This window comes from Bubalus bubalis, chromosome 17 (genome assembly GCF_019923935.1).
Source record: "Bubalus bubalis isolate 160015118507 breed Murrah chromosome 17, NDDB_SH_1, whole genome shotgun sequence".
Classification (NCBI taxonomy): Eukaryota; Metazoa; Chordata; class Mammalia; order Artiodactyla; family Bovidae; genus Bubalus; species Bubalus bubalis.
In genome coordinates, this window is record NC_059173.1 from 69,061,969 (window position 1) to 69,075,040 (window position 13,072).

General features: G+C 41.3%; 1 protein-coding gene across 1 annotated transcript in view; it reads right to left on the bottom strand.

The window, feature by feature from the left end:
• Nucleotides 1-13,072, bottom strand: part of DCHS2 (dachsous cadherin-related 2) — a 266,320-nt gene that overhangs the window by 62,360 nt on the left and 190,888 nt on the right. The window contains exon 13 of the mRNA XM_044930576.2: nt 6,610-7,467. Coding sequence (XP_044786511.2) covers nt 6,610-7,467 — 858 coding nt within the window. The remainder of the gene's footprint in view (nt 1-6,609; nt 7,468-13,072) is intronic.

Here is a 13,072-nt window from a genome sequence, read left to right on the forward strand (position 1 = left end):
GAGACATTACTTTGCCAAAAAAGGTCCGTCTAGTCAAAGCTATGGTTTTTCCAGTAGTCATGTATGGATGTGAGAGTTGGACTATAAAGAAAGCTGAGCACTGAAGAATTGATGCTTTTGAACTGTGCGGTTGACTGCAAGGAGATCAATCCAGTCCACCCTAATGGAAATCAGTCTTGAATATTCATTGGAAGGACTGATGTTGAAGCTGAAATTCCAACACTTTGGCCACCTGATATGAAGAACTGACTCATTGGAAAAGACCCTGATGCTGGGAAAGATTGAAGGCAGGAGGAGAAGGCAATGACAGAGGATGAGATGGTTGGATGGCATCACTGACTCAGTGGACATGAGTTTGAGCAAGCTCCAGGAGTTGGTGATGGACAGGGAAGCCTGGCATGCTACAGTCCATGGGGTCGCAAAGGGTCAGACATGACTGAGTGACTGAAAAGAAATGAATGAAACCATTGGAATCCAAATTTTTTAAAAATCACCTTTTGGTGCCCTTGTTATGATCTGGCAGAATTCACACTCCAGGCAAAGCTTTGGCCAGATGAAATGTTAATCAATATTTTATGCACCTCGTCACTGTTGTCCACCAGGGCCTAGGAAATCCTGCTGATGTGGGTGTAGATTAGTTGCATTAAATCAGATTCAATAGCCTTCTTAACCATCATCCTTTCCTTTCTTGTTGTGCTTCCTGTCATACAGCTTTTAGGCTACTCTTCCTGTAAGCTCCATGCCCTTCACACATGTCATAGCTACTCTTCAAAACAAGATCTCAACCCGTTGTTTTAGACGTTTTGTAGTGCATGCCTACCTGAATATTTATGGATAACATATGCTTACTGCCAGAATATTTCTAACCTTGTTATATGTAAGATTAACAAACAAATTTTTAAACTGTTAGGCTCTATTTAAAAGGTACCAGTCAAATTTAGTTCAATAATTCTAAATTCAAGAAGATTAAGAAGGATGACTCTGATCAGAGGTCAAAAAAAAAAAAAACAAAAAACAACACAACAGCAGAATAAAGTCTTTCCACCCACGTATTCTAGCTTTCCTGGTAAAGAATAAAGAATCTGCCTGCAATGCTGGAGACATGGGTTTGATCCCTGGGTTGGAAAGATGCCCTGGAGAAGGAAATGGCAACCTACTCCAATATTCTTGCCTGGGAAATCCCATGGGCAGAGGAGCCTGGTGGGCTACAGTCCATGGGTCGCAAGAGTCAGACACAACTTAGCGACTAAACCACCGCCGCCGCCACCACCACCACCACCCATGAGTTCATCGCTTTTCTGCCTGAATCTGCAGCAGGAGGCCTGCCTTCAGAGGTAAGAGATTAATTTAGTCTTCCACCCTAATTTTTTTTTTTTTTATCTCAGACCCGGATACTGTTAACCATAGTGATTAATTCCAACTGCTATGGCTGGGGGTAGATGGAAGGTTGAGTGATGAGAAATGGACCAAAACAAGGATAGTTTCCTCCCATAACGGCTGCCTCCTATCAGCAGAGCGAATCCTGGACAAAGAAATGAATGGCACATTGAAAAAATGAAATCAGGTACAAAATTTTCCCTTCCATGGCAGTTTTCATTAGTGTTATTATTAAATCATTTCTCAACCATAAACATTATTAAACTTCCTAATCTATAGCTTAATTTCATATTGGGCTTTCTTTGGGATGCCTTAGATATGGGCTTTTTGGGGGGGTTAATCCTACAAAGAAATTGATTCTGGGTGACTTGAGAAATGATATCTTAATTAGGAAATGGCCAGACACATTACTTAATTTTTAGAAATTTCATTTACTAATGTGAACAAGTGTGATAACGACGACTGACTTAGTCTATGCCAATTCTTTTGAGGGATAATTTACTTGATGCCTCCTACTCTGCAGAATTTGTATTGGGTGAGACTATTCACTAGCAGTGGTTGGAAATCTCATTATGTGAAGAATAACTGAATGAACTAGAGAAAGAAAAACTATTTTCAGTAAAAGTCAAAGACCTCCCAGTGATCTACAAGACACCACCTCTTCTTTTTGTCTTCTTCTGACCTCAGTTTTTACCATTCTTCATCTTGCTTGACTTCCCTGGTGGCTCAGACAGTAAAGCATCTGCCTACAATGAAGCAGACCCGGGTTCAATCCCTGCATTGGGAATATCTCCTGGAGAAAGAAATGGCAACCCACTCCAGTATTCTTGCCTAGAAAATCCCAGGGATGGAGGATCCTGGCAGGCTACAGTCCAAAGGGTCGCAAAGAGTCAGACACGACTTCACTTTCACTTTCACCTTGCTTACTCTGCTTTAGTCACACAGTCCCCTTTACTGTTCATGAACAAACCAGGTGAGTTCCCACTGGATTTCTCCTCTTTTTCTTTGGAAATGCTATCTTCCCATATATATGAATGGCTACCTCTTTTCTTTATGTCTTTGCCCCAAATTTCACTTGCTCACTAATGCCAGTCCTAACATGCCATCTAAAATCGTCTTTGTGCCCTTGCCAGGAATCCTGCTGTTTCTTCATACCACAGCTTTTAATACCAGCTAACATACACTGTGACATTGTACAGGAGACAGGGATCAAGACCATCCCCATGGAAAAGAAATGCAAAAAAGCAAAATGGCTGTCTGGGGAGGCCTTACAAATAGCTGTGAAAAGAAGAGAAGCAAAAAGCAAAGGAGAAAAGGAAAGATACAAGCATCTGAATGCGGAGTTCCAAAGAATAGCAAGGAGAGATAAGAAAGCCTTCCTCGGCAATCAATGCAAAGAAATAGAGGAAAACAACAGAATGGGAAAGACTAGAGATCTCTTCAAGAAAATCAGAGATACCAAGGGAACATTTCATGCAAAGATGGGCTCAATAAAGGACAGAAATGGTATGGACCTAACAGAAGCAGAAGATATTAAGAAGAGGTGGCAAGAATACACAGAAGAACTGTACAAAAAAGATCTTCATGACCCAGATAATCATGATGGTGTGATGAGTCACCTAGAGCCAGACATCCTGGAATGTGAAGTCAAGTGGGCCTTAGAAAGCATCACTACGAACAAAGCCAGTGGAGGTGATGGAATTCCAGTTGAGCTATTTCAAATCCTGAAAGATGATGCTGTGAAAGGGCAGCATGCAATATGCCAGAAAATTTGGAAAACTCGGCAGTGGCCACAGGACTGGAAGAGGTCAGTTTTCATTCCAATCCCAAAGAAAGGCAATGCCAAAGAATGCTCAAACTACCACACAATTGCACTCATCTCACACGCTAGTGAAGTAATGCTCAAAATTCTCCAAGCCAGGCTTCAACAATACATGAACCGTGAACTTCCAGATGTTCAAGCTGGTTTTAGAAAAGGCAGAGGAACCAGAGATCAAATTGCCAACATCCGCTGGATCATGGAAAAAGCAAGAGTTCCAGAAAAACATCTATTTCTGCTTTATTGACTATGCCAAAGCCTTTGACTGTGTGGATCACAATCAACTGTGGAGAGTTCTGAAAGAGATAGGAATACCAGACCACCTGACCTGCCTCTTGAGAAATTTGTATGCAGGTCAGAAAGCAACAGTTAGAATTGGACATGGAACAACAGACTGGCTCCAATAGGAAAAGGAGTATGTCAAGGCTGTATATTGTCACCCTGCTTATTTAACCTATATGCATAGTACATCATGAGAAATGCTGGGCTGGAAGAAGCACAAGCTGGAATCAAGATTGCCAGGAGAAATATCAATAACCTCAGATATGCAGATGACACCACCCTTACGGCAGAAAATGAAGAGGAACTAAAAAGCCTCTTGATGAAGGTGAAAGAGGAGAGTGAAAAAGTTGGTTTAAAAATGAACATTCAGAAAATGAAGATCATGACATCTGGTCCCATCACTTCATGGGGAATAGATAGGGAAACAGTGGAAACAGTGTCAGACTTTATTTTTTGGGCTCCAAAATCACTGCAGATGGTGACTGCAGCCATGAAATTAAAAGACGCTTACTCCTTGGAAGGAAAGTTATGACCAACCTAGAGAGCATATTAAAAAGCAGAGACATTACTTTGCCAACAAAGGTCCATCTAGTCAAGGCTATGGTTTTTCCTGTGGTCATGTATGGATGTGAGAGATGGACTGTGAAGAAAGCTCAGCGCCGAAGAATTGATCCCTTTGAACTGTGGTGTTGGAGAAGACTCTTGAGAGTCCCTTGGACTGAAGGGAGATCCAACCAGTCCATTCTGAAGGAGATCAGCCCTGGGATTTCTTTGGAAGGAATGATGCTGAGGCTGAAACTCCAGTACTTTGGCCACCTCATGTGAAGAGTTGACTCATTGGAAAAGACTCTGATGCTGGGAGGGATTGGGGGCGGGAGGAGAAGGGGACGACAGAGGATGAGATGGCTGGATGGCATCACTGACTCGATGGACATGAGTTTGAGTGAACTCCGGGAGTTGGTGATGGACAGCGAGGCCTGGCGTGCTGCGATTCATGGGGTCGCAAAGAGTCGGACATGACTGAGCGACTGAACTGAACTGAACATGCACTATGTTTTAGCTATTTATTACGCTCACTGATATTGTCTCTTTACCCCTGCTGGAATGTAAGCCTCTCAAGGACAAGCATCTTTGTCTTTTTGTTCACTAACATATCCCAATAGAAATGTACCTGGCACATAATATTCAACAGAATTTTTGTTGAAGGAGCAAATAAAACATTTAAAGAACAAGCAACCGTGTAGATCAGTGGAATACTCCAGATGGCAGGACTAGACTTTACAGACATACATAAATGAGGCAGATCTGGGTTTAACACAGGAATTACTTTCCAAATGAAAGAGTTTTCCAACTTTGTCATGTAATCAAATCACCTACAGAGCGTTAAAAATGATAGTTCCTGGATCCCAGATTACTGAAGCAGAAACTTCTGCAATCATGAGAGAGTGCTTGTTTCATACCCAAGTTCAAGAACCACTGTCCTAGACTCTCAATCACTGAGAGATTCAAGTAGAGACTGAAAGATCATCTGTTAAGAAAAAAATGTTTATATGTTCACTGCTGATAAAAGCTGGACTTAAAAATTCTATGATTTTATCAAATTCATTTCAAGATTCATTAATATATTTTGTGCTGTATTATTTAGCACAAATATATTAATTATTATTATTTAGAAAATTTTACCTTTCCTTTCTATCAGGCTCTGCTCTGGAGTTAGGATGTATAGCTCTCATGAGGAAACACAGCTCTATGGAGTATCTCATATTATTTAACATTTAACTCTTCTGTGGAATTCTCATTACACCTAAGAATAGGTGGAAATTTCTAGTTATTTTGGAAGATGCTATTATTTCATTTAATGAAGGTAACTGCAATTTACCCCTAATAATGTTTAGAATCATAAGAGGCCTTCTGAATAAGCAGCCCATGAGATAACCATAATTCAGAAGAAGATGAAATTGGGGTTAATAATATGTAACTGAGAAGAATCCTAACTTGACATTCAATATTAAGTTGAATATTCTTTTTTTATAGAGAATATAATGTGTAACAAATGTGTAATAATGTGTAACAAATATTTTCACTATGAAGTAAATGAATCAATTTCAGAAAAATTCAAGTTGCCTTTTAAACAGTGGTTGTTTTGGGTATGAATAAAGTGAAATTGAATCCAGAATGACAAAGCAAAAACAAAGAACAACTGGAGAAATCAAACAGCACATATCAGACTTGTTGAAAGCAAACTCCTCCTCCCCCAAGCCCTGGAGTCCACGTGATTTGCCCTCTGGTTCAAAGATTCAGAAGGTTTATATTTCAACTCTCTAGTTAGATATTATCACCTAGATTGGATTTCTTTCCATTCACAACTATCTGCAAATGGGTTTTTTTGCTTTAGGGTAGAAAGATCATTGGAATTAATTATTTATGTTTCCCATTATGGCATAAATTTGAGTAGGGAAATAACTGAAAAATAATTTAGCATTATGAGGAAAAACAGTCACCATTCACAGAAGCCTGTTCTGAGTAGTATAATCTTGCCAAATTCTTTGAAGATCAGATATTACTGCATTATTTGAAAGTAATACTGACTGTATCAAAATGAAGTAATAATAAGAAAAATAGCACTTCCTTAAAATTACACACTGATTCTGAGTCAGATACGGTTTTAAGGGCTTTATATGAAGTGGCCATTCAGTCCTCAGAACACCCTACTGAGGTAGGTACCAAACTCATCCCTAATTTGCAGGTTGGGAAACGGAGGCTGAGAGAGCCAGCTTCCCAAGGACACACAGTGGCAGTCACTGAACCACAACATATTTCACCTCTCATTGTATTTCCAGGAAAGTCATTTAGGAAATGTAGTTGTTTGGGATTCATAAGCATTTACATAAATGTGGGTTTTTTGAGATTTTTAAACTTAAAGTTCAAGAGTCCTGAATGCTTTCAGTGTTTTTATTAGTTTTTGCTGTCTTGAAAGGGGTGTGAATATGTTACTGTATTTGAGTATCTATTTTTAATAACATATGCTGAATGAAAATTGTAATACCAAGAATTGGCTGGACTCAGAAATTCATAGTTTTAATGCTTTGATAGTTTTAAGCATTTGGCCAAAACTGGGACACGACACTCACCTGCCTCACAATTTTCAGGCACGATCCCTTTATACAGATGCTGGCTGAAGGAGATCCTTACATCTTCTCCTTCCATGTGAATGACCAGGAGACCAGTGGTTGTCCTAGCTGGGACCCCTTGATCCACAGCTTTTAACTGCAGCCAAATAGGAAAATATTCTGAAGACGGAATTTGCTGAAGTTGAATGGCTCCTGTGTATTCATTAATAGAAAGCATTGACTGGGGCTCTGCGAAGCTGAACGTGACGGTGCCATTGGGCCCCGAGTCTGGGTCACTGGCTCTGAGGATGGCAGCTGTTTGGTTTGTAGGTGACTGAGAGGAAAGAAAAATATCAAGGGGGTTCTGTTCCAAAACTGGACTGTTGTCATTAACATCAGTGACATGTACTTTTATAACCACCGTGGTGCTTCGTGAGCCTTGGACACCACAGTCTCTAGCCACAGCCTTCAATACGTGCTCAGACCTGGCTTCCCGGTCAAGGGCGCGGCTGGTTCTCAGTGTGCCTGCTACAGGGTCGATGGTGAACGCCCCGGAAGCCTCATGCACCAGAGAATACATGGTTTGCCCGTTCAGGCCCTCATCCTCGTCAGCGGAGGAGAGCACGAGAACCGTGGTTCCCACCTGTGCGTCCTCTCTCACAGAAGCCTGGTACTGCAGCCTGGGGAAGGAAGGGCTGTGGTCGTTGTCATCCAGAACTCTGACCTGCAGCTGCGCCGTGGAGCTTTGCGGCGGGCTCCCCAGATCCGAGCACAGGATGAGGAGGGTGAAGTTGCTGACTTCCTCCCGGTCCAAAGCGCGAGTGGTTGAGAGTTCTCCCGACATTTCATTAATAGCAAAGTACTCATCAGTATTTCCATCTATTAAAGAAAGCAAGTTCAGAATATATTTGAATTGAAAAAGTAGCAGCTCTTTACTATGAATATATATATTCATCCAACAAATATTTATTTCCTGATTATTATAGTACACTATCACTTTTGTAAGTACATGATCCAGTCCCTACCCTCACAAAGCTTCCTGATAATAATACTCAGGGGATAAGCAAAAAATAAAATTCAACATCTATCTGAATTCAATCAGTAATTCAAACACTTGCTTTGACTGATTTGCAGCAGTATGAATTTTTTTCAACTTCAACTTTTTATAGTAATATGCTTTTCCTTTTTGAAGGGTTAAAATGCATATTTTACTTGAAATAAAACAATAGTAGGCAGAGATAAGCAACAGTATTTGATGTTCATTTGTAGATAGCAGTCAAAAATTAACAGATTGATTTACAACAACGTATTTTTAATTTTCCCCTTACTCACTATAGATTGAATGTTGGTTATATTACTGGAATAAGGTCCTCTTCTACATGGCCCTTTGTGCATGAGCCATAACACTTCTTTCAGAGACAGTAGAACACTTGTCTATCTCTTACATAACATAAGCAAGGATTATGTTTTATTCTTTAAATATGTTCCTATGTTTTATTCTTTAAAATATGTTCCTTTTGCTATTGTATATGGTACCAAGTAGAATAAAATTTAAAAGTAAAAGTGAAAGTCACCCAGTCGTGTCGGACTCTTTGTGAACCCATGGACTATAGAGTCCATAGAATTCTCCAGGCCAGAATGCTGGAGTGGGTAGCCGTTCCCTTCTCCAGGGGATCTTCCCAACCCAGAGATCAAACCCAGGTCTGCTGCACTGCAGGTGGATTATTTACCAGCTAGCCACAAGGGAAGCCCTTTATGCAAGACAGCAAAAGAGACACAGAGATAGAGAAGAGACTTTTGGACTCTGTGGGAGAAGGCGAGGGTGGGATGGTTTGAGAGAATAGCATTGAGACATGTATATTACCATATATGAAATAGATTGCCAGTCCAGTTTTGATGCATGAGACAGGGTGCTCAGGGCTGGTGCACTGGGATGACCCAGAGGGATGGGATGGGGAGAGAGGTGGGAGGGGGGTTCAGGATGGGGGACACATGAACACTCATGGCTGATTCATGTCAATGTATGGCAAAACCACTACAATATTGTAAAGTAATTAGCCTCCAATTAAATTAATTAATTAAAAAAAACTAAACTCAGGGATAAAAAGCTTCCAAAGGCATTTTAAAGACAACCTGAAGATTAGCTGGGAAAATGAAGTTCAGTGACCTACCAGCCACATTCTTGGACTAGTGGGGACCATTCCCAACAGCATGAGAACTTCCTGAGCCCTGCAGAGGCACATGGAGGAAGTGGAGCAGTGCTGAAAAAACAGCAGCCTCAGGCAGTACTGGGGGCTGAGGAGCAGGGACGGCATTTGAAGGCCTTCAGGAGACATGTTAATTTGTACCAAACACAGGTGGTGAGACAAATTACATTTCTGTGGCATTTGTGATTGATAAAGCCATTCATTGCCTCATTAAACATTTTAACAACACCTGTCATGTACCAAATATGTGTTGGGACACTGGGAATATGAGGAGAGGAAGATGTGATCTGACTTCTAAGAGTTTACAGTCCAGGAGGAAAGGCACATCCGTACCTGGACATTAAAGTACAGTGTGAAACTCACATGTGCAGGACACTGGGAAGACAGAAGATGAGCACAGGGTCCTGCGTTAGGATGGCAAGAAAATGCTTATTATAAACAGTGACACCAAACTAACTCCTAAAGGGAAGGAAGCCAGGCTATTAGTCTTAGGGGAGGGAGAGGGAAGAGGGTCAAACCTGGATGAAGTCCCAGGAATATGACAAAGCAAAGGTTGCAAACATTTTAGTATGACTAGAATTTAGGGTCCCCTGGGTATTTGAGGGTAGAATGTAGGCAGAAAGAGGATTGACAGTAGCAAGAATATAAATCTGGAAGATAAGCAGGATATCCAATCATGAACTGCCCTGTATACACTGCCAAGACGCTGGGCTTTATCTTAAAATCTACCTGCAAGATTTTAGACAGGAAGACACTGTGAGTCACATTTCTGTTTTAGGAAGAATCCTGGGCAGCAGTGTCAGAGCTTATAGACTAGTGGAAGATAGGAGACTATCACAGAGTCTGCGTAATGAGGGGGTTCTGGAAAGATATGCACCTAGAGGAAGTGGATGCATTCCAAAGATACAGAGGAGAAAAAGTAAGCAGTAAGGGAGGTAAGAGTCATGATCTGGCTTAGGAGAAAGACCAAAAGGTGTGTAGACCAGTTGTGTTTAAAATGAGGTCTGAGGACCCTTCAGTTCAGTCGCTAAGTCGTGTCCGACTCTGTGACCCCATGAACCGCAGCACGCCAGGCCTCCTTGTCAATCACCAACTCCCGGAGTCCACCCACACCCATGTCCATCGAGTCGGTGATGCCATCCAACCATCTCATCCTCTGTCTACCCCTTCTCCTCCTGCCCTCAATCTTTCCCAGCATCAGGGTCTTTTCAATGAGTCAGCTCTTCACACCAGGTGGCCAAAGTATTGGAGTTTCAGCTTCAACATCAGTCCGTCCAATGAATATTCAGACTAATTTCCTTTAGGATGGACTGGTTGGATCTCCTTGCAGTCCAAGGGACTCTCAAGAGTCTTCTCCAACACCACAGTTCAAAAGCATCAATTCTTAATCACTCAGCTTTCTTTATAGTCAAACTCTCACATCCATACATGACCACTGGAAAAACCATAGCCTTGACTAGATGGACCTTTGTTGGCAAAGTAATGTGTCTGCTTTTTAATATGCTGTCTAGGTTGGTCATAACTTTCCTTCCAAGGAGTAAGCGCCTTTTAATTTCATGGCTGCAGTCACCATTGGCAGTGATTTTTGAGCCCCCCAAAATAAAGTCAGCCACTGTTTCCCTATCTATTTGCCATGAAATGATGGGACCAGATGCCATGATCTTAGTTTTCTGAATGTTGAGCTTTAAGCCAACTTTCTCACTCTTTCACTCCTCTTTCACTTTCATCAAGAGGCTCTTTAGTTCTTTACTTTCTGCCGTAAGGGTGGTGTCATCTGCATATCTGAGGTTATTGATATTTCTCCCTGAGGACACTGGGGTTATAAAGAGACACTGATGTATAGAACAGTCTTATGGACTCTGTGGGAGAGGGAGAGGGTGGGAAGATTTGGGAGAATGGCATTGGAACATGTAAAATATCATGTATGAAACGAGTTTCCAGTCCAGGTTCGATGCACGATACTGGATGCTTGGGGCTAGTGCACTGGGACGACCCAGAGGGATGGTACGGGGAGGGAGGAGGGAGGAGGGTTCAGGATGGGGAACACATGTATACCTGTGGCGGATTCATTTTGATATTTGGCAAAACTAATACAATTTTGTAAAGTATTAAAAAAAATCTATCTAAGGAGTATCTGGAAACAGGTAAGTTTTAGGTCAATAACCAGAAGTTTAGTTTACATATGCTTATTTTGAAAATGGTTCTGCCTGAGAAAACCCATAGGATCACATGGGTTTGTCTTTCCCCAAATCACTTTATAATTACCCTTCTTACAATTTATAAAAGAAAGGTTCACTTCTCACCCCTCCCAACCTGACCAAGGTGTACCAGACCAGGGTGTGAAAGTTTCTAGGCTGCCAGGTAAGGGGGCATTCCCAATGTTGGTGTTTCTTGTTGAAATAAGAACTGACTTGAATGCCTGGGGGGATGCATCATTTTTTTTGAAGAGGACCTTTCCTATGAACTAAACTTTAGGGCCTATTCTCAGTTGGTAAAGAATCTGCCTGCAATACAGGAGACCCTGGTTCAATTCCTGGGTTGGGAAGATCCACTGGGGAAGGGATAGGCTACCCACTCCAGTATTCTTTGGGCTTCTCTGGTGGGTCAGACAGTAAAGAATCTGCCTGCAATGCGGGAGACCTGGGTTTGAGCCCTGGGCTGGGAAGATCCCCTGGGGAAGGGAACAGCTGCCCATTCCAGTACTCTGACCTCTCCAGAACAGAGAAGCCTGGCAGGCTACAGTCCATGGGGTCACAAAGAGTCAGACATGACTGAGCAACTTTCAGTTTCAAGTTCCTAAGTAGTAAATAAATAGATAATAAAAGCCATTAATTGATTTGGGGATACATATCAGAAGGAGTTTAAGAAATGTTACTACTATAACAACAATCTGTCTACAATGTAAAAAATGTGAACAAGGATTTTCAGTGTTTACATCTGTAACAAGATTTTTTAAGGGCACATTGAGCAAAAAAGGCTGATCACTTGAAGAAATTCTAGAAGAAGCCAGATCGTGATGAGGTGAATGAAAAGGGAGTGATGTTCAGTTTTAGACACATTGATAATGAGAGGCTATTGGACATGAAGATTGGGTCCTTGAGGCTATCAGGAAAAAATGCTGAAACAGTTTGAAATGGAAGGAAATAATAAGTGGATGTTCTATGGTAAAAATAAAGATCAGTGTGTGACTAGTCTGGTTTTGACATCAGAATTGTCTTCCAGGTATTTTATCTTCATTGTCTTTCAGGTATTTTATTTCTGTAAATTGCTGAAAACTAAACACATAATTAAAACAGTTCACGTTCACAGAAATCTAAATTAATTGTGTCTGGTGGAATGGCAATGATTACTGTCCTGTGGCTAGAACTCTTCTGCATTTCACAATCCCTTATTTTCTCTCTCTGTGTGCATGTGTGTGTTTCTTAGATTTCTCCTTGAACCAATTTTAACATCTTTTTGGCTTGTTTATTAACTAGTGAGTTGAATAAAAACCTTTGGAAGTTGTCAGTTTTATATTTGTATGAAACCCATTATTTTCCTTTGAAAATCCTTTGATAGGGAGTCCTAGAGTCAGGATGGTACAGAGCAAAGCCCACAGTTCACCACAGGACATGAAGTGTGGACAAAAATGCTATTTATTTTTAGTCAAAGGCACTGATCCTAATTCTACTTTCTCATTGTAAAAAGAAAGAAAGTAGAAAATAAAAAATTATTAGAAGGTGGGATCAAGATGGTGGAGTGGGAAGACCCTGAGCTTACCTCCTCTTAGAAAGACAAAATTGCATTGATATAAAAAGAAATTCTCTCTTAAATTGACCTGAAGTCTAGCAGACTTGCTCTACTAAAACCAAGATTATAAAGGAAGAACCACAAGGAGTCTGGTATTAGGGAAGAAGAAGAAGTCTTGTCAGGACCCACACCCTTGGTGGGTAACACAGAATAAGATTTCACAGGCTCAGGGATCTTCCCTTAGTTCTTAGGGATTTGAGCCCCATATCGGGCATGCCAGCCTGGAGATAAGCACTGGGAATATGAGCCCTTTTAGGTAGTTTGAAAACCATGGAGGCCTGTAGGCAATGGAGACTCTGCTTTTGAAGAGTGTGGACACAGTTGTTTGCTCCCAGTCCTGGCACAGTGGCAACCTGTCTGGTGCTCTGACCAGCCCACCATGACCACCCCAGCCCACCTCACTCCGTCTGAGACAGGCTCTGACTGTCTCAGACAGTCAGGTACATCAAGGTACATCACCTTGTACATCACCAATGTACCTTGTGAAA